The sequence below is a fragment of the Oratosquilla oratoria genome, chromosome 5, assembly GCF_046742065.1.
Source record: "Oratosquilla oratoria isolate Oo_2021 chromosome 5, ASM4674206v1, whole genome shotgun sequence".
Classification (NCBI taxonomy): domain Eukaryota; kingdom Metazoa; phylum Arthropoda; class Malacostraca; order Stomatopoda; family Squillidae; genus Oratosquilla; species Oratosquilla oratoria.
In genome coordinates, this window is record NC_134781.1 from 36,629,462 (window position 1) to 36,651,927 (window position 22,466).

Sequence of the window (22,466 nt, forward strand, 5' to 3'; positions counted from 1 at the left end):
ACATTGTAACACAGACAAAGCTGCAGAAATAATCCAGCCTTACCTTGACACACTCAACACATGGTTCATCACAAACAGACTCAAAATAGCTCCAACCAAATCTACAGCAACACTTCTCACCAACTGGACAAAAGAACACAAATACATACCTCATCTCTACATCAACAATACTCTAATACCACACACAAACACACCGAAAATTCTTGGTGTAACATACGATACATCCATGTCTTTCAAACAACACCTCACAAACATAAAAAACAAATGCACACCTAGACTTAACGCACTTAAGTCAATCACTGGAACAACATTTGGACAAAACAAAGAAACTAATATAACAATATACAAACAATGTATACGCTCAGTGATGAATTATGCGAGTCCTGCATGGGCTCCTAATCTCAGTGAGACACACCACAACACCCTTCAAATCATACAAAACAAAGCCCTAAAAACAATTACAGGCTGCACAAATACATCACCTACAGACCATTTACACCATGAAACAAAAGTCCTCAAAGTCAAGGAACACCTCGACATGAGAGGCACACAAACACTTGCTGCAGCCACCACAAACACATCACACCCGTTACACTACATAGCAGAACACCCACACACACCAAGAAACATTAAAACTACACCCAAAGACCTTTATTACACAAAGATACTCTCTTCTCTTCCTCCACAACCACCAAATACCAGCCTCCGGAAACATATTCATAATCATATCACTCACCGCTCCATTAACACACTGAAAGACAACACACTGCTGCATGCCAGACCCCCTGATATCCACCCTTCTGAATCCTCTCTCCCACGTAAGGACAGAGTCCACTTGGCCAGACTGCGTTGCGGTCACCACCCAGCACTTCTAAGCTACCAGAGGAGGCTGGACGACCGTGTTGTGAACAGCTGCCCAGGATGTAACACTTCACCCCATACCATACAACACATAATGGAAGACTGCATTATACACAATCATGCACGCAAACAACACAACATACACTCTATAAAGGATTTGTGGGAAAACCCAGTCTCGGCTGTGGCCTTCCTTGGGGAGACGGGACTGCTCGGACAGACAGTCTAGGGAACGACAACAACAACAACAACTTAATATCAACTTTTGGTGAAATTGGTGCAAATATAAGCATCAAAATGCATTTTCTTTTCAGTCACCTTGATCGTTTTCCTGAAAATCTCGGAGATGTTAGCGATGAACAAGGTGAACCATTTCATCAGGACATCAAGGAGATGGAAACTCGGTACCAAGGACGTTGGGACTCTGTGATGATGGCAGACTACTGCTGGTGTTTAAAACGAGATTCACCAGCGGCTCAACATTCACGGCGCACAAGGAAACGTAAATTTATTCCTTGAATTTTCTGCCATAAAGCTTTTATTTTATTTTTATATTTGTGCTCTTTTCTGTATAATGGCCTCGCTATTTCTTCCTATGTTTTGCTCATGTATGAATAAAATACTTTGTTAAGGAAACAGTCTTGTTTAATTCCAAAAGCCACCAAATATCAATTGTCGTATACTGTTCGAGAAGATTTTATGAGGATTTTTATCATCCAACGTAACTAAAATGGAAATAAGAAGAGTAAAATAACTAGACCTGATAGGGAAAAACTGCATTCATTTTTGAATTTAGCAGGCAAAACCACATAAGAATTCGCTAAAATATCTCAAATACCAGGCAAAAAAAAAAAATCTTTTTTGCCCAGTGTAATCTTGTTATTTTTAAACCTCTTTGTATCACAATTTTTTTTTCTGTATTCCCCTGAAGATGTGAATTACACAAAAGTGCTTGGGAATTACTGTTTTCTTATTTCCTTAGTAGTTACCAGCAATATATATATTTCTATACCTAGTATTTTCTTTAACCCACTGTGTTAGGGTGTATTCGATGGTCATATACAGTAGAATGTTGCTCCAAAGTTCCTCTCCCTCTTTTACTATCTTTTCTTTCCAGATTATATCTTTTGCATTAAAATAGCCCATGATTTCTATGTTTCCACCCTCTTTCAGTAACTCGTTTAGCACATTCATTGCGTCTTCCAGTAATTTAGAATGTTTGCTATCCAACCACGCCTGTGTTTTTGGTGGCACATACACTGCTACAAATTTTCTGCTTTTCATCTTTTTGTTTACAATTTTGATCATAATTAATTCTACATTGCCTTGGCCTTCATTAATTTTTGTCACATTTAGACCCTTTTTGGTCAATATCATGACTCCTCCCTGCTTGTCTGTTCTATTTTTCACCCAGTGGTTGTATAGACCTTGTCCCACTATGTTTGTTGATAGAGGTACTTTAAATTTTGTCTCTACAATTCCCATGATGTCAGGTTTTTCTATTTCTAGATAGTCATTTAGTTAATTGATTCCAGAGATCATGCCATCGATATTTGCGTATGCCACTTTTAGTTTCATATTTTCTTTTCTTTTTTGGTTTAAGTTTCCATTTTTTCAGTCTCAAGTCCAGCACTCTCCAAAAAAACTTGTTTTTTTCCATCTCTGTTCTTTTCTCATTTCAATCATTGGCTTCAATTCTGAGAGCTTTGTCTTTCTCTTTTTCCTCATCACTAATTTTCTTTTGTATCCATATATGTTTGAATTTCTCATTGTTTGCCAATTTAACTGCTTTTGATAATACCTCCTCATCTATCATTTGTGTTCTTAGTTTTATTTCCAGAGGTCTATGTTGTTTTTCTCTTGAATATTTGCCTATCCTGTGGATTTTAACGATTTCTTTATCAAAATTTTGCCCTTCATCCTGTATTTTTTTTTTTTTAATTTCCTTAACTATTTTCTTCTCCTTTTCTCTCTGGTATTTATACATATCATGTTTTTCCTGGATAACATAGACCACAATGCACTTACCTTTGTCAACTCTATCTCTCACCCAATTTTCCTTTTCTTTAATTACTTTCATAACAGTTTCTTTTGTATTTTCCTCCATCTGCTTTTGTAATATTTCTCTAAAAGATATTTCTTTATTTTCCTGTTCTTGTTTCCATTGATTATTTCAATGAAGTCTGTTTCTTTGATTGACTCTTCCACCTTTCTGGTCACTACTTGTAATTGCTCTTTGACCTCCTTTTTCAGTTCTTCATTTTTATCTTTGTCCTCATTTTTCATTCTTTCGTTTTCTCTTTTAAAGATTTCAATTTCACTCTTTAGGTCACTTAATTCTTTAATTGTTTGCTCATTATTCTTATGCAAAGTAATGAATTCCTTAAGTACAGCTCGGTAATCCAATTTCAAATCTATAATTTCTTACATTAAGATATTTACTTCGCAATTTCTTAATGCATCACTATATCTAATTTTTCTTTCTATATCTAAGCTTTTACCTATTTCACCTTTTTTTTTTTTTTTTTTTTTTTGAAACACTGAAAAACTTATTTTCCCACCTTTGGTTTTTCCTTGGAGTATCTATCAAACAAGTTCTTTTGGGGATGACACCTCTTGGACTTTCCACTATACTTACATCTAGTCTTATCTTCATTGGTTCCTTTATTATTCTTCCTTCTTTTTCTTTCTCCATTTTGCCAAAACTATACTTTTTTTCAAGAACTGGATTGCTTTTACCGGTCACTCGAGTACCACAGCCTACCCATCCCATATAATAACAACTGGTTTCCTTTGTTTTTGGTGACAAAACCGCTAGATAAGTGCGCTCAATTGCAGCAATTCCTTTCGCTTCAGTGTCCACAATGATATGAGATATTTGAGATGAGGTGCCTGAGAAGCATGATAGGGGTTACTAGGCTCGATATAGTGAGAAATGAGGAGGTGAGGAGGAGAATGGGGGTGGAAAGGGAGTTAGGAGATAAGGTTGATGAAAGAGTATTGGGATGGTTTGGACACAAGGAAAGAATGAGTGAAGAAAGACTAGTAAAAGAGGTGTAGAAACCAGAGGTGGAAGGAGTAAACATGAGGGGTTGACCAAGGATGATATGGATGGATGGGGTAAAAGGGGCTTTGGGAAAGAGGGGAATGTCTGTTACGGAAGGACGGGAGAGAACAGAAGATATGGGTGAATGGAGAATGGTTGTATATGGATGATGCTGTGATGCATGAGGTGGAATGGGTGGGGATGGGGGTGAGGGAGTATGTGTGAGAAATAATTTGATACAGCCTAAAGGGATTTCTCCCTGCCTTCCCCTTTTCTGCTGATGGGATGGAGCAGGGGGGGGGGGTCACCAAATTAATGAAGCAGCCTTGCTGTGGATGTGCTGTGTCTTGTGACACTGCTTACCCAGGGCAGTGGGCAAGATACAGGGATGACTCGTCATCCAGGAGGTGCCAAGATAAGAGGGAGGGAAGCGGGTGGAGGGAAGTGGAGTGTGATAGGGAAGGAATGGGTGGGAGTGGTTTTTATGTTTTTATTTTTTTGCTACCTACCTTATAAGGGGGGAAAAACCTGCATGCGACTGTCATAAAAATTATCAGATTGATGTCACTGTTACTATTGAATTTCTCTCATGTATATATGTATGTATTACTATTATTATTATTATTATGTATGCATACCTACCTTGGTAGATACATTTGCTAAGTCTTGCTGGTCTCCATACTCTGTCCTATATGCTCCTGACACTAAACGGTCTGTGGCAACGTGACGACCAAATACCTGAAAATATCAACAAAATTCTAATAGGGAACTGAAGGATATACAACTTTACATTAGTTTCTTGACAAAATATCTCATATAAAAACACAAATGGTGTAAGAATCAGTAAAAGCATAATGGAAAAAAAATTACCTTTTCCATTACATCTGATATTTCCCCAACAGTTGCTCTTGCTCTGGCAGCTTCAACTGCTGCTTGAAGTAGATTACCATCACTCCTTGCAATCATTTCCATCTCCCTTAAAGCTGCATTACAAGCAGATTCATCTCTGGTTGCTTTAATCTGGGAAAAATAATACCACAAAATCTCAGGAATAGGCCAAGCTCATACATAAGCTGATTTGAAATTCTGCCAGCAAAAATGTGTGAAAAAAGTATGTGGATATTGTCCAAAAACAGTCTAAATGAGGTATTGGAATTAAGACATATATATCATATTCCATATAGATATAATATATATATATATATAGACACTCCCCAACTTACAAAAATATTATGTTCCAAATGGCAATTGGAAGTTTGAAGTGCTTACGAGTCCTTATTCAACATCATTTTAAGGATACTCAAATCTATATGCATAAGTATGATGTAAAATCAATGTATGCGGTGGACAAGATGCAGGGATGACCTGTCATCCAGGAGGTGCTCTGATAAGAGAGAGGGTGGAGGGGAGTGGAGTGTACTAGGGATGGAGTGGGTGGGAATGGTTTTTATACCTTTTTCTTTTTGGCTACCTCCCTTGTAAGGGGGAAAAAGCCTTTGGTATATGTTATATGTATGTTTTCTTATACTAAAACACATTGCTACTGATACATAACACAAAAAAAGTCACAATAATACTATATTTCATGCCATATAAGACACACCGGCATAATACACCCCATTTCAGCAGGGAACATTTAGGATATATTTTTAAATATATTTATGCATGTAATCTTTAAAGCAAGTTATTGATATAAGTTTATTGAGGCACATCTACATATAATCAAACAGATAGTACTGACAATTGTAGCCAGTATTTTGTTTCAACTTTTTTTTTTTTTTTTTTTTGTAATGGTAATCATACAATAACGGAAGGATGGTACACAGAGCGTTAATGGACTATATAGCGGTAACCAGGAATATAGTAGGAAAAGTTAAGGATGTACATGTTCTATGGGGAGAGAGTAGGGAAATATCAAATAATTTTTTGGTGGAAGGTAAGTTTAGATTGGAGGATTGATGGAGAAAGAGGAAATGGACTGAAGGTAGGAAGATGCTTAGAGTGAACTGCTTAAATGAGAAAGAAAAGGAGAAGGATTACAAGAAGAAGCTGAGCGTGGAGTGGGAGGTAGCGAAGGATAGAGTAGAACTAGGAGTGGTCGAGGAATGGGGATGGTTCAAGGAGGGAGTCATAAGGTGTGCAAAAATGGTGTGTGGAACAAGGAGGATGGGAGGAATAGAAGGAATGATGAGTGGTGGGATGAGGAAGCAAAGAAAGTTGTAAAAGAGAAGAAGCATCTTTCACAGACTGGTTACAAAATAGGATGAAGGAATCATACGAGAGGTAAAAAGAAAAGGGAAGAGAAGTAAAGCATAAAATAAAGGAGGCAAAGAGGAGAGCAGATGTGAAATGGGGTAAGAGTATGACAATATTTTGAAAGTAATAAAAAATGTTTTGGAAAGAAATTAAGAGAAGAAGAGGAGATTAATCAAGTAGAGAAGAAAAGGTGAAAGGTGCAGATGGAAAGATGATAATGGAAAAGAAGGCAGTGAGAGGAAGATTGGAAGAGTATTTTGGGGAGCTGCTACATGTGAAGGAGGATATGGAGGTAAAGGTAGTTGCAGTGGGAAGCGCTAAGAAAATGACTGTGATGAATGAGGAAAATGTAAGAGAAACAAGGAAAGATGAAGTGAAGGCAGTTAAGATAACAAGAGCAGGTAAGACACCTGGGTTGGATGGATGTCATGCAGAATGTCTGAAAAAAGGAGGTACAGTGATGGTGGACTGGCTGGTGAGGTTATTTAATGCTTGTTTAAGAGAGGGTAGAGTGCCAGAGGACTGGAGGAGTGCCTGTATAGCTCCACTTTACATCTTTACAAGGGAAAAGGGGACAAGTGTGAATGTACTAGTTTTAGAGGGATCAGTTTGTTAAGTGTAGCTGGTATAGCTTATGGGAGGGTGTTGATTGAGAGGTTTAGGAGAGGAACAGAGGGAGTAATTGGTGAGGAGCAGTGTGGGTTTAGGACAGGTAGGGGTTGCACAGATAAGATTTTTGTGGTAAGACAGCTATGTGAGAAAGATATAGGATAAGGTAAGGATATTTTTTGGGCTTTCATGGATTTGGAAATTGCTTATGACTGGGTAGACAGGAAGGCACTTTGGAAAGTATTGTAGATGTATGGGATAGGAGGAAAGCTTTTAAGAGCAGTCAAGAGTTTTTAGAAGAGTAGTAGTGTAGCAAGAGGGGACAGAGAGTTAAAAGTCTCTCCAAATAATTTATTGACATGTTAGTCACTTGAGATGATTACTCTAAGGTCCCTTTCTGAATCGACTTTTTTGACTTTTTTCTAATTTTATATTGACCTGATATTCTATTTTTGCTTTTTCTGAATTCCATTATGCTACATTTCTTGATGTTAAAGTTCATTTCACATTTCTGACTCCATTCCCATATTTTGTAGCGATCTGCAATCATCTTCTGTACTTACTCTCGAGTAATTTGGCATTGTCAGCAAAGAAGTTCATATAACAATTCACTCCCTCATCCATATCATTTATATATATGGCAAACATTAAAGGAGCCAATACAGAGCCTTGCAGGATGCCACTCTTCACATCTTCCCTGTTCAAATTTTTGTCTCTAAGTACCACTCTCATTTTTCTCCCACTTAAGAAATCCTTTACCCATTCCAGTAGCTTACCTTGTATTCCTCTTATTATTTCAATTTTTCTTATTAACTTTTTATGTGGTACTTTGTCAAAAACCTTCTGCAAGTCCAAGAAGGTGCAATCTGCCTGCCCAGCCATCTCTTTCTTGTATTATCTCAATTAATCTTGAGTAAAAGCATATTAAGTTTGTGGTACACAATCTTCCACTTCTAAAGCCAAATTGTTTAGGGTTTAATATTTTACTCTCTTCCAAGTGTTTGATCCATTTGTTTCTGATAACTTTTTTGCATATTTTTACTACTGTGCTTGTAAGGGATCTAAAGTTTGTAGGATCTTCTTTGTTTCCTCCTTTATATATTGGTGCTATGTTTGCATCTTTCCAATCTTGCGGTACCTTTCCTTCTTTGAGTGAAATGTCTATTATCTTGTATAATTTGTCCATCTGTTCATCTATACACTCTTTCCGTATCCAATTTGCAATTCCACCCGGTCCATGTGATTTCCTAACATCCAAGCTTTTTATTTGGTCTATTTCTTTCTGTATTACCTTTATTTCTTTCATTTTAGGGGGTCTTTCTTGTTGTCCATTTTCCCAAATTTGTGAGCTCTCAATTGTAAACACAGACCTGAAATGTCTGATCATATCTTCTGCCGTTTCTGTGTCGTCTATATATTCTTTATCTCCTTCATGCAGTTTTACAATTTCATGTTTATCCTTTATTTTGTCATTTACATATCTGTAAAAGAGTTTAGGTTGATCCTTACTGCAGTAGCGTCATCTAAACTCGTTACTAAAAACACACAAAACAAATGAACGACGCTTTCAGACGTAGAGAGAGCGTGGACAACAGCTCGGTGTGAGCGGGTCGGATCGGTCAGTCGAGTACAGTACAGTCAGTTACTAGAAGCACGCCAGTTGGGTAGCACTCACCGACTATAACGGATCGGTAGCAGTATATTGCCAATCTAAAGAACTTATGCTTAACTACTTAAACTTTGACACATAAGACGCCGGTAAGACAATCCAGAGGCAGGTACGTAAGACATTGTTGACAATTATGACTAAACAGACTTACACTTTTGTGTACCAGCTTTCCGTGATTGCTCCTACTGGCCCCTAACTCTTCTATGGGACCTGTGCCTACCGTAAGTAATTGGTAACTATCGTTAATATATATTTCCTAATCCTATTCATTATATGCGGGTACGATCCTACATATAAATTGGCGACGAGGATGGGATTGATACCCTAAGTAGGAAACTTCGTGCTGGTACCTTAGACTTGGTATAGTTGGCATATCCTATGTTTGGAAAATTGCTATAGGTTAGCTAGTGGGATTTTGTGGGCAAGCTAGGCTATTCTAAAACCGCATATATCTATCTTACCGGCGTCTTAATATTTTGTTTACATTTATTGAAATTTACAATTGCATTTTATTGTAACCTTTTGTATTGCTAGGCTATTTCTATTATTCATTGCAATTGCTATTAGGCCTATTTGTACATACTTATGCTATTGTTCAGTGTATTTTTTTTTGTGATGTGGTAATTTTTGCAGTTTTCTAAGGTTAGGTGTGACTATAGCCTAATCTATGTTGAGGTTAGTTTTCTTGTTTTCTCTTGTTTGGTGAAGTTCTTTGCTAAGTTCTTGGCTCACCATGGCTAATAGGGTTGGTTCAATTGAACCGTACAATGAGTCAGAGGAGGATTTTGATTCATATGTCAGTAGAATTAAAATGTATTTTGTTGCTAATGATGTGGGTGACGCAAAGAAGGTGGCTATATTCTTCACGTTGGCGGGACCTAAAATCTTTGGAGTGGCTAGCGATTTGCTCTCTCCTGCAAAACCGGAAGAGAGTACTTTAAATAAAGTTCTTGATATGCTTAGGACACACTACAAACCTACGCCTGTTCTTATCTATGAACGCTATAAATTCTATTCTCATGCCCAGAAGTCTAATGAGTCTGTAAAGGATTTTGTAGCTGCATTGAAAACTCTTGCCCACATTTGTGAGTTTGGGGCAACGTTATCTCAGATGCTACGTGATAGATTTGTAATGGGTCTTGCTAGTGATAAAATTCAGCAAGTATTGTTGACTGAGTCTGATTTAACCTTTGAGAAAGCTGTTAGTATGGCTACAGCTAGGGAGACGGCATCGAAGGATGTTCAAGCTATGGCTAGTGGCTCAGTTCATTATGTACCTAGTAAGCAGCCGGGTCCTAAGAAGACTTCCACCTCAAATTCTAATTCTAGTACAGTTTCTAAGAGCTATCCTTATAGTAAGATAAAATCCACTAATGTTTCCAGTGCTAGAAATATGTCTAATGTTCCTAAGACTCCTCGTTCAGGGTGTGGTAAGTTGCATTGGAAGCGTGATTGTCCTTTCAAGAATGCTTCATGTCATTTGTGTAAACAGAAGGGGTACCTTAAGAAGATGTGTTACACATCGAAGTCTAAGACTACTCCATCGAAGAGTAACGTAAACTTTACTGACTGTACTGTACTCGACTGACCGATCCGACCCGCTCACACCGGGCTGTCGTCCGTGTTCTCTCTACGTCCGAAAGCATCGTTCATTTGTTTCGTGTGTTTTTAATAATGAGTTTAGATGACACTACTGCACCCCTCCACCCTTAGTCAAAATATCTCTCCTTCCCTTTAGATGCAAAAATTTCCCCATTTAAAATACTCCCATCCCTTCCCTGTAACGAGTTGCCCACGGAGTCCTCAGTTGATTCCAGTTATGAATATATATATGCTATCTCAGAGAATGTATGTGACGAGCCTATCATGGTGGATGTCACCCTAAATTCAGTACGTGTTCCTATGGAGATGGACACAGGCGCTACTTGTTCTTTAATGCCTCGATGTCAGTATGAGGGTTTTTGGCCTGTGGAATCAGAATGTCAAGCGCTAAATGCATCTCTTACAGTGGTGAATGCGTATGGAGGTACACCTCTAAAGGTATTGGGACACATAACTGTCTCTGCTAAACTTGAAGATGGTTCCTCAGTAGATGCGACAAAGTTGGTTGTAGTCGAAGGGAAAGGTCCATGGTTAATTGGTAGAGTTCTCATGAGGAGGCTAGGCCTGTTAAAGGATGCTAATAAACTCTCAGCTGGTTCTGCTATTGCTATGTCTATGTTGCATGATTTTCCTGAACTCTTTTCAGAGGGGTTAGGTTGCTATAAGGAACGTCAGTTGTTGTTGTTGTTGTCGTTCCCTAGACTGTCTGTCCGAGCAGTCCCGTCTCCCCAAGGAAGGCCACAGCCGAAACTGGGTTTTCCCACAAATCCTTTATAGAGTGTATGTTGTGTTGTTTGCATGCATGATTGTGTATAATGCAGTCTTCCATTATGTGTTGTATGGTATGGGGTGAAATGTTACATCCTGGGCAGCTGTTCACAACACGGTCGTCCAGCCTCTTCTGGTAGCTTAGAAGTGCTGGGTGGTGACCGCATCGCAGTCTGGCCAAGTGGACTCTGTCCTTTTGTGGGAGAGAGGATTCAGAAGGGTGGATATCAGGGGGTCTGGCATGCAGCAGTGTGTTGTCTTTCAGTGTGTTAATGGAGCGGTGAGTGATATGATTATGAATATGTTTCCGGAGGCTGGTATTTGGTGGTTGTGGAGGAAGAGAAGAGAGTATCTGTGCGTAATAAAGGTCTTTGGGTGTAGTTTTAATGTTTCTTGGTGTGTGTGGGTGTTCTGCTATGTAGTGTAGCGGGTGTGATGTGTTTGTGGTGGCTGCAGCAAGTGTTTGTGTGCCTCTCATGTCGAGGTGGTCCTTGACTTTGAGGACTTTTGTTTCATGGTGTAAATGGTCTGTAGGTGTTGTATTTGTGCAGCCTGTAATTGTTTTTAGGGCTTTGTTTTGTATGATTTGAAGGGTGTTGTGGTGTGTCTCACTGAGATTAGGAGCCCATGCAGGACTCGCATAATTCATCACTGAGCGTATGCATTGTTTGTATATTGTTATATTAGTTTCTTTGTTTTGTCCAAATGTTGTTCCAGTGATTGACTTAAGTGCGTTAAGTCTAGGTGTGCATTTGTTTTTTATGTTTGTGAGGTGTTGTTTGAAAGACATGGATGTATCGTATGTTACACCAAGAATTTTCGGTGTGTTTGTGTGTGGTATTAGAGTGTTGTTGATGTAGAGATGAGGTATGTATTTGTGTTCTTTTGTCCAGTTGGTGAGAAGTGTTGCTGTAGATTTGGTTGGAGCTATTTTGAGTCTGTGATGAACCATGTGTTGAGTGTGTCAAGGTAAGGCTGGATTATTTCTGCAGCTTTGTCTGTGTTACGATGTGTGCATGTGATTGTTATGTCGTCTGCGTAGGAAGAGATTTGTATTTCTGAGGTGTCTGGTGTGGGTAAGTCATGCATGTATAGATTAAATAATGTGGGGGATAGAACTGAGCCCTGTGGTACTCCGTTCTTAATGTTTCTGATGTGCGATGATTGGCCATTATATGACACATGAGCATTCCTGCCTGCCAGATAATTGGCCAGCCATCTTTTGGTGTTATTGTGCATGTCTGTGTTATATATTTTATTTGTTAGGTTGTGGCGGGGGATAGCATCAAAAGCTTTACTAATGTCCAATGTTATAAGAAGTGTTCTGTGGTGGGGCCTATCTGAATTGATGCCATCTAAAATTCTTTGTGTGAGGTTTGTCAGAAAAGTGTTTGTGGAGTGTAGTGGCCTAAAACCGTGTTGTGAGTCAGCAAGGGGAATATATGGTGTGACAAGTTTAAGTATTAGGCGTTCAATGACTTTAGAGGGGGTGCAGAGAAGTGTGATTGGGCGGTGCGATGTTGGGATTGTTGGGTCTTTGTTCGGTTTTGGAATGGTGATTATTTTACCATGCTTCCATATGTCGGGTATAGTGTTGTGTGAATAGCTGTAGTTTGCAATGTTTGTGAGTGCGTGTATACCTTGTGGTCCAATGTGTTTTAGGTGGATGTTGCTTATGTTATCAGGGCCACAGGCAGATGAGTGCTTGAGATTATGCATTATGAGTTTTGTCTGACTGTCTATGAAGGGTGTATAGTCTGAGTCTGTGGGGAAGTCTTTCTTACGTCGAATGGTGCGTCGGTCGTCAGGGTGAGATGTAAGATGGCTCGTCTGTGCAAAATGACGTATGAGTGCGTTTGCTTGTTGTCTGTTTGAGGGTAGATTATCTGTTGTTGTGATTATTGCTGCGTGAGAGCGTGTAGTGTTAGTGTTGGATAGTGTGATGCTGTTGAGTGTTTTGCACAATTTGCTGGTGTTTGTTTTGTGATCAAGTGTATTGATAAAGTTTTGCCAATTTTGTGTTTTTTGTTCATGTATTTTATTGGCAATCACAGTGTTTAGTGTTTGTATTTGGTCTGCTATGTTTTGAGGGATAGGTGTGGGGGTATCGTGTTTAAGTGTGTCACGTTGTCTGATGAGGCCTTGGATTTCTGGTGTGAAGTTGGGGTTGCGTGATTTTCTGTTGCCTCTAGGGATGTATCTCTTGTCTGCGTTTTGTATGATTGTATTAAAAGCGTGCACAGCATTGTTTATGTTTGTGATTGGTGTACTGTTAAGTGTTTCAAAATGTTGTTCTGTCTCTTCAGTAAAGGCTTCCCAGTTAGCTCTCTTGTAATTGGTGTAGGTGTGTCTGTGGCCAGCTGGGGTGCATCTTGTTTTGGTGGTGATGATGATTGGAAGGTGGTCAGAGCCAAGGGCTCCGACCACTCTCCATGATGTTGTTGGGGTTAGGCAGGGGGAGCAAAAGGTGATATCAGGAGAGGAGGGAGTGTAGAGGGCTTGGTATGGGATATGTGTATGATTATGTGTGTTGTTCATGATAGTCAATGAGTCGAATTGAGTCTGTATATCAAGCCCTCTGTCTGTGTCAGGGTTGTCGACATACCAGGCAGACGACTTGGCGTTGAAGTCACCACCCATGATCAGGTTGGGGATTGAGGTTAGTTGGCTAAGTTGAGGTCTGAAGGTGTTTGGAACTGTGGGGGATGATTGGGGGGGAATGTACATGTTAACTATTGTCAGTGTTGAATTGTTGCCTGTGCGGATACGAATGGATTGGGTTTCTGTTGTGTTATCTGTGGTAGGGAGGAGAATTTTGGTTGTGGCACTTGTGTCCACAAAACAGATGGAGTGGTGGATCAGGGTGATGAGTCCACCGCCATTGCCGTCAGTCCGGTCTTGTCTGATGGTGGTGTAATTATGAAATGATGGTGTTTTGTGTGAGTGTCTTAGTTTTGTTTCTTGTAAAATCGCAATGTGTATGTTGTGTTGTTTAAGAAAGTGTTCAAGTTCATGTTTTTTAGTGTTAATACCGTCAATGTTGTGTTGTAATATGTTGATGTTGTGTGTTTTGTATGTGTTGTATGTTGCCGTTTGGGGTTGAGGTTGGGGTGGTAGTGGGGAAGGTGTAGGATCTGGGTCAGAGGGGGGGAAAGGAGAGATCGGGGACAAAGGAAGGGGAGTACTAATCGGGGGTAAGGGCAAAGGGAAATTGGGAGTGGGTAAGGGTGTTGGCTGTGGTTGGGGAGGTGGGAGTGGGGTTACTGGAGGGCAGGTAGAACATGTCCAAGTGTTTGTGTATTGGTTTGTGTCAGCAAGTGTTGTACAAGTGAGGTGGGCCCAGTTTTTGCACATTTTGCACTGAACTGAGCCCTTTGTCTGTCTGCTCGAAGTAATGGGTTTAGAGCATGTTGGGCATGTGTATTTTGTGGTGGGCCCAGGATTGCTCTCTACATCTCCGGCTAAAAGTAGAAGAAGAGGGGTGATCGCCAGAAAATCACCCCTCAGTGCAGAAAAAACGTAACATTGTGTGTTGGAAAAAAAAGGATTGTGGTACTCCCCCAGGTAGGCGTAGCTCCTCCTTGGGGATCGGTGCCATCTGCGTAGAGCTGATGGCCAGGGGTGGTTGCTGCTGATTGGCCCCCAACTCTTGGGGTTGGGGGGTGGTCCCACGACGTAGACGTTGCAGCTCCAGGACCAGGACCAGGAACAACAACAACAACAACTATGCCTTGACGAGGATTCTAAGAAGTACACTGTAATTGACACACATCGTGGTCTTTTCCGATATAATAAGTTGAGTTTTGGGATTTCTGCAGCTCCTGGAATTTTCCAACGGGCGATGGAGCAACTCCTGAAAGATTTACCGGGGGTGTTCATGTATCTCGATGATATTCTAATCACTGGGGCTAGTGCGGTTGAGCACCGAGAACGACTAAGAACAGTCTTAGCAACCCTTCAATTGGCTGGGTTGAGATTGAGCATTGAGAAGAGTACTTTAGGTGTTCCATGTGTAACATATTTGGGTTACAAGATAGATAAGGAAGGAATACATCCTACTAAGGATAAAGTTCAGGCTATTGCAGATGCACCTGCACCTACTAATGTTTCTCAATTAAGATCCTTTCTAGGGCTACTAAACTTCTATCGAAGGTTTATACCTCAAGCTTCCTCTAAGTTGGCACCTTTAAATAACTTACTAAAAGCTAAAACTCCATGGGTCTGGGGTAAGGAACAAGAATCTGCATTCTCCACATGTAAGGAGACTCTTTTGAAATCAAAAGCGCTGGTACATTTTGATCCAAAACAACCATTAGTAGTTGTAGCTGATAGCAGCTCATATGGTATAGGAGCTGTACTATGTCATCTAATTGATGGTGAGGAGAGACCTATCTGTTTTGCCTCTTGCATGCTAACGTCTTCAAAGCAAAACTATGCTCAGCTAGAGAAAGAGGCACTAGCTATTGTCTATGCTTTGCGCAAATTTCACAATTATTTGTGGGGTCAGAATAATTTTGATGTTATTACTGATCATAAACCCTTGTTAGGAATCTTTTCACCTAATAAAATTATTCCTCCTATGTCTTCAGGACGAATCCAACGTTGGTCATTGCTACTCCAAGCTTATAAGTTTACATTACGTCATCGGTCGGGTGCACTCCTTGGTACCACTGACACACTTAGTCGTCTTCCTTTGATGTCTACTACAGATTCCACTCCAGTGCCTGCTGATTGGACTAACTTAGTACATTTTCTAGAATCTTCACCCGTAGGTAGTGGAGATATCAAAGAACATACTCGGAAAAACCCTACTCTATCGAAGGTCATGCGCTTTTGTGAATTAGGTTGGCCTTCTAATACTAAGACTTTGAATAGTTTGGAATTTACTCCTTTTATCAGAAGGGATGAACTTTCTATCCAAGATGGTTGTGGTTTGTGGGGTTCTCGTGTGGTTGTTCCTCCAAAATTGAGAACTAGGCTAATGGAAGAACTTCACATGGGTCACTCAGGCTCATCACACATGAAGGAACTTGCCCGTAGCTGATTTTTATTATTTTTTATTATTTGTTTCTCTGAATAATTAAAAAATGCTGCAAAATTCAGATTTCTTCTTCTTGTTTCAATATCAGGCACTCACGGGCCCTCTCTATATTCTGCCACTTCACTCTCTTGTTTCTTGTTAATTTTCCCATGATCACAGCAACAATACAGGGTGAGGAATCAAAACTGTTGCGCATGGTGAGAGCGCCAGGAGCGATGTCACCATCCTTTGACCTTTTCAAGAGTACTGGTGCCCTGTCCACTGTCTTTGTGGGGTATGCTGGTGGGAGGAGTTACCAAATATCCCCATAAACACAATTCTGTAGCAAAAAACGAAATAGCTATAGAAATGTTGACACTATTTCAATATACAGAATGTTTTTTCATGCAATGGGATTGCCAGAGGTTGCTAATATTTTATCTATTTTATTCTGTATAAAAAAACAGAAAGGAAATACAGCTGTATAACTTTGTATGAGTGCTGCCGCCATCATAGAAATTCTTTTGAAATGTTTACCTAAAATTCGCTCATGTACCAGAATTTTTCGAAATATAGCTGGCAATGCTCCCTTAAGTGAGCACCTTATTATGATATACAGACGCTCCTCAACTTACGTTTTAGTTACGTTCTGAACGGCCGAATGTAAGTTGAAAATGAACGTAAGTTGTTACTGTACCATACAACCGTAAATTCTATTACCGTATCTTATAAAACACCCCTAAATCATTAATTATACACATAACATTGTAAAATGATAACATTAATTTCAAATAAATTAAATTCAAGCAACATAAATTGAGATGGTGGAGGAGGAGGAGGAGGATAGGCAAGGCACATTTGTGCCAAGTAAACAATAGACGCAGCATCATGCGTAAGTATCGTTTGAACTACGGAGAGCGCGCTAAACTAAAAAATTCACTCTTTTTTTTTTACAATTTTTTTTACAGTCAGTTCAAACGTAAAATAAAAAAAAAAACGTAAAACGAATGAACGTAAGTAGAGGAGCGATTTTGTCCATTAGTTCTTCCTTGCATTCTTTCAGATGAAGTGTTTGAGAAATATGATGGGGGTTACAAGGATGGATAGAGAAATGAGGAAGTGAGACAGAGAATGGGAGTGGAAAGGAAGCTGGCAGATGGGATGGATGAAAGAATAATAGGATGGCTTAGGCATATCAAAAGAATGAATGAAGAAACACTAGCAAAACAAGCATGCAACGTAGACAGAGGTGGATGGAATGAATCTGAGGGGAAGATTGAGAACAGGAAGGATGGATAGGGTGAAGGTGAGGAGCTTACGCCAGAAGGAGCATAGCTGTAGCCAAAGCTGTTACCTTTGTCCTGTGTGCTTCCATTGCTCGGATAGGTAACAGTCACTATTGGGTATTGGAGAGGTAAGGGATTCAAACCCACAAGTGAGCAAGTGTGAGACTAGCATGCTTCTGATTATGCCACCAGCCCATCCTGGTGGCCTTAGGTAAAAAGGGAATGTTTGTTGAGCAGGGTAGGGAGACGGAGGAAGACAGGTATGAGTAGAGGATAGTTGTCAATAGATGATAAACTAATATGCCCTTAAGGGGTTTCTTCTTGTCTTCTCTATTTACTTGTAAGGGGATGAGGAGGGAGGATCACTGTGTAAATGAACCAGTGGGGGTTAAACAGCTTTGGCTGTTGGGCCCTGCTGTGGAGGTGCTTTGTCTTGCTACATTGTTCCTAACCTATGCAGTGGACAGGGGGCAGGGATGGCCCTTCATCCACACAGAGCTAAGAGATTTTCAAAAATGAAACAAATGGGTGTTGGATAGATGTGGAATGAGTGGAAGGTGGGTGCATGCTGGCTACCTCTGTGAGGGGAAAGAACCCTTTTGATGCATAGATAGACAGACTATAGACCAATCTCCTTCCTATTCCCCATTTCTAAATTGATGGAAAAATTTACCTCAGAAAGAATCAAAATACAACTACCCATGTACCCCAACAAATATGGATTCAAGGGTGTCTATTCTACAAGCACACTACTCACAAACACCATTCAATAAAGATTAGAAAAATTTAACATGAAACCACCAATTGAAAGAATAATTAAGGTGGCAACAGATGTAAATAAGACAATACAGTATCCAGACACATCTTACCAAAAGATTATAGAAAGTGACATCCAATATGACAAGAAATGGTAAACTTCCTAGCTGAAAGAGTGCAGAATACCTATCACAACAACCAACTATCCAGGAGCATAAGATTACACATTAAAGCATACCACAGAGCAATAATTTCACCTGCACTATTTAACTTCTTCACAACTGATCTCTCCACTTAAAATTCAAAGCATAGCTCCAAAACTCTTACTCCTACAGAAGACCTCATCATACATACACATACCAAAGGCTTTTTTCCCCTTTACACGAGCAGTAGACAAAAGGAAAAAGGCATAGAAACCATTCCCACCCATTCCATCCCCTACATACTCCACTCCCCTCCACCCTCTTCCCTCCTTCTTATCTTGTCACCTCCTGGATGATGGGTCATCCCTGCATCCCGTCCACTGCCCTGGCTCAGAAGCAGTGTCGCAAGACACAGCACATCCACAGCAAGGCCACTTCAGTAATTCAGCGACCCCCTCTCTCCATCCCCTCCCTCATGCAGAAATGGAGAGAACAGGGAGAAATCCCTTCGGGCTGCGTTAATTTATTTCTCACACATACTCCCTCACCCACCTATCCCCCACCCCCTCATGCATTACAGCATCATCCATACACCACCCTTCTCCATTCACCCCTGTCTTCTGTCCTCGCCTATCCTTCCTCAACAGACATTCCTCTCTTTAGTAATGCCCTTTTTACCCCATCCATCCATCTCATCCTAGGACCCCCACTCATATTCACTCCTTCCACCTCTGCCTTCCACACTTCTTTTACTAATCTTTCTTCACTCATTCTTTCCATGTGTCCAAACCATCCTAATACTCTTTCATCAACCCTATCTCCCAACTCCCTTTCCATCCCCATTCTCCTCCTCACCTCCTCATTTCTCACTCTATCTAACCTAGTAAACCCTATCATACTTCTCAGGCATTTCATCTCAAACACATTCAAACTCCTTCTCTCTTCCTCTCTTATGTTCCATATTTCTGCCCCGTACATTGCTGTCAGCACAATCACACTTCAGACTCGGTCGGAGCAACATGTAAAGTCAGAACGATAGCAAACAACAAGATTGGAAACGGCCGAAACCAGACCTAATTGTTTACATACGGTGAAGTAGAGCTGTGTACTCGTGGTGATCGGAATGTAGTTTTGTCTTTGTATCTCCTCTTTAACTTTTTTTTTTTTTTCTTTTCTTTATCAATATGGATACACCAAGATTCAAAGAGACAACAAAAAGAAGTCTAGAAGAAACCAGAATTGAGACTCCACTCGGTGTAGTAAAAAAAAGTCTTGTCTAGAGAATATGCCAAGGGAATACCAAAGGTTAGATTTATGCCATTTTTCAGGGTTTGAAAGGGAAAGAAATAGTATATATAGAGAGTTAGAAATGGATAGAGAACCATGGTATAGGAATACAATGAGAAACAGAGATACTAAAGACATTGCAGATGAATTATTAGAACTTAAAAGTGAGTACAAGATAATGTACCAAGAAATATTGATGGTAAGGAAAGCCAATGAAGAGAACAATAGGAAGATAGATGAATTAAAAAAGGAATTAAAGCAACTTAAGGGAGAAAACAAAAGACTAAAAAAGGACACAAAAAGGAACGAGACTTTGAAACAAGAAATTAAAAGCCAAATGAAAGAAATGACTGAAAAGGTGGAAGAAAAAATAAAAGAAAATGACATACAAGAAATTAACCACTTCCATACGGTGATGCCTACGTAGGCGGCATGAGAAGCAAGTGGGTACTCGATGATGCCGACGTTGCCATCTTGATTATATTTATTGTAGTCGTACCTACGTAATTTCCATTCTCTCTAAACTGGCTTCATCAATTTTCTATGGTTATCAAAATACACGGGTGAAAGAGAACGAATGATTGAGCACTGACTTTATCTTTTATAATGCGATTATTATGACGCAACATCGCCCGTCGGGCAGCTAATGCTGCCAGACGTGCGATGTGCCCCGGAGTGAAGAGGTTAAGAAACAGTGGAAAATTGAACAGGAAAGTCAAGAAATTCCCTAAAGAAAATGATGGAACAACAAGTCAAAGATAATACCAAGGAAACAGTGATTCAGGTGATCAAAGAGAAAGGGAACATAGTTAGGAACACAGTGGATAGAAAAAGATGTATAGTAATCTACGGCATCAAAGAAAAGCACGATATACCTAGATATCAGATGGAAAAGGAAGAGAAAGAGCTTGCCAAGGAAATTCTAAAAGAATTACAAACAGATGAACAAAGCTGGGATCAGGAAATTGAGGAAACCCATAGCATGGGAAGATATTCTAAAGAAAAGAAATACAGGCCACTGAAAGTTACACTTAAGTCTCAAATAAGTGCAGAAGATATACTATCCAGAACAATGAAGTTAGCAAATAGTGAAAATTACAATAATATCTGGAAAAAAAAAATGAGTGAGGAAGAAAAAGAGAAAGAAAAAGAACTTAGGAAGGAAGCGAATGATAAGAATGAAAAAAGAACAAACGGAAAAAAATAAGTTTTTTTGGAAAGTGATAGATCTGAGACTGAGAAAATGGTATATAAAGAAAATGGAAACAAAGAAGACAGAAAGAGAAGAGGAGAAAGGAAATAAAAATAAGTTACACTAATATAGATGGAATAATCTCGGGAATGAAAAAATTAAATGATTACCTGGCCTTAGAAAAACCAGACATAATGGGAATAGTGGAAACTAAATTAAAGCATAACCTAACTCCCTATACTGTGGGACAAGGTTTATACAACTGTTGGACAAAGAATAGAAGGGACAAACAGGGTGGAGGAGTTCTAATTTTGACCAAGAAAGATTTGAATGTGAAAAAAATAACTGAAGGAAAAAATAATGTAGAATCAATTATGATACAAGTAGAAAGTAAACATATGAAGAGTAGAAAATTTGTAGTGGTGTACGTGCCCCCCAAAACACAAGCCTGGTCAGAAAGTGATCATTCCAAATTATTAGAAGATACAAAATACGAATTAACTGAAATACTGAAAAACAGAGGAAATACAGTAATTATGGGTGACTTTAATTCAAAGGAAATATGTTGGGAAGAGATGACAGTGAAGGGGGGGGGAGGAACTCTGGGGTAATGTCCTTCTTGACTTGACCATTGAGTACACAATGACCCAGTGGATTAGAGAAAATACTAGATATAGAGGTAATGAAGAACCCTCAACATTGGAGTTGATACTTATGACAGAGCCTGAGATTGTCGAAAAAATTTATTACAAAACCCCAATAGGAAAGAATGACCATGTACTATTAGAACAGGAATTGAAAGAACAAATGGATTAAAGCAAAAACTATAAACATATAATAGGAAGACCAATGTATACCAAAACAAACTTTGAGAAACTAAAAACATTCTTCCGCAATGCAAATTGGGATAAATTCCTAAATGAAGAAATAGGGATAGAAGAAAAATGGAACATACTAAATGAAATTTATAATGAGGGAGTGAATAAATATGTACCACGACAAAAAATAGAAAGAACATACATAAAAAGTTGGTACAAAAAAAGTTGTAGTGAAGCTAAGGACAAAAGAGACAAAGCTTGTAAAAAATGGAAAAGAGACAAGAAACCAAACAAATGGCAAACATACATCAAACTAAAAAATGAATATGTAAAAGTACGCAGAGGTGAAAAGAGAAACTATGAAAAAAGGATAATAGATAAATGCAAGGAAGAACCCAAACTATTTTACAAGTATGTAAATGGAAAACTAAAAAACAAACAAGAAATAGAAAAACTGCGCCAGTGTACCGGGTGGCTACAAGAAATGAAAGTCAAATAGTGGGAAGTACACTGTAACCACTGATACCACTGACAACTAATGCGTGTGAATACAAAGAGAGCTGGCTCCGAAATGACGCCAAGCTGCCAATTGGCGTGAAAAGACGTGCATCACATTTGCGATATCCAATATAATTACAATTATACACAATGATTAAACATAATTACAATAAATAATAAAACAACAAACAAAACATATGACAATTTTATAAAGAGGGGGAAACATATAATTCCCCAAATAAGCAACACACAAGTACAATGTACAATAATAATGGTATGATATACAACATACCATGCTAACACAGCCAGGGCAAAAATGAATATACTGTATAGAGGAACTAGAAATGGCAGAAATTATGAACAACCACTTCAAATCAGTGTTCACATTAGAAGGTTCACCTGACTGTGAAGAAATCGAGAGAGAATTATCCCCTGCAATGAAAGAAATAATTATAACACAAAAGGAAATCAACGACCAAATTAAAACCCTTGATGTTAGAAAATCACATGGCCCAGACGGAATTGCAAATTGGATACTGAAAGAATGTATGGAAGAATTAACTGACAAAATATACATTATAATTAAAGTATCACTTAAAGAAGGAAAAGTGACACTGGACTGGAAAAAGGCAAACATTGTCCCAATCTATAGGGGAGG

The 22,466-nt window shown here is 39.2% G+C and overlaps 1 protein-coding gene across 2 annotated transcripts in view; it reads right to left on the bottom strand.

Moving 5' to 3' along the window:
- LOC143025464 (methylmalonyl-CoA mutase, mitochondrial-like) overlaps nucleotides 1-22,466 on the bottom strand; it is a 266,536-nt gene that overhangs the window by 94,682 nt on the left and 149,388 nt on the right. For both annotated transcript variants that reach the window (XM_076185158.1, XM_076185159.1), the window contains exons 12-13: nucleotides 4,775-4,924; nucleotides 4,547-4,642 (exon numbers count right to left, since the gene is read on the bottom strand). In XM_076185158.1, the coding sequence (XP_076041273.1) occupies nucleotides 4,547-4,642; nucleotides 4,775-4,924 (246 nt within the window). The remainder of the gene's footprint in view (nucleotides 1-4,546; nucleotides 4,643-4,774; nucleotides 4,925-22,466) is intronic.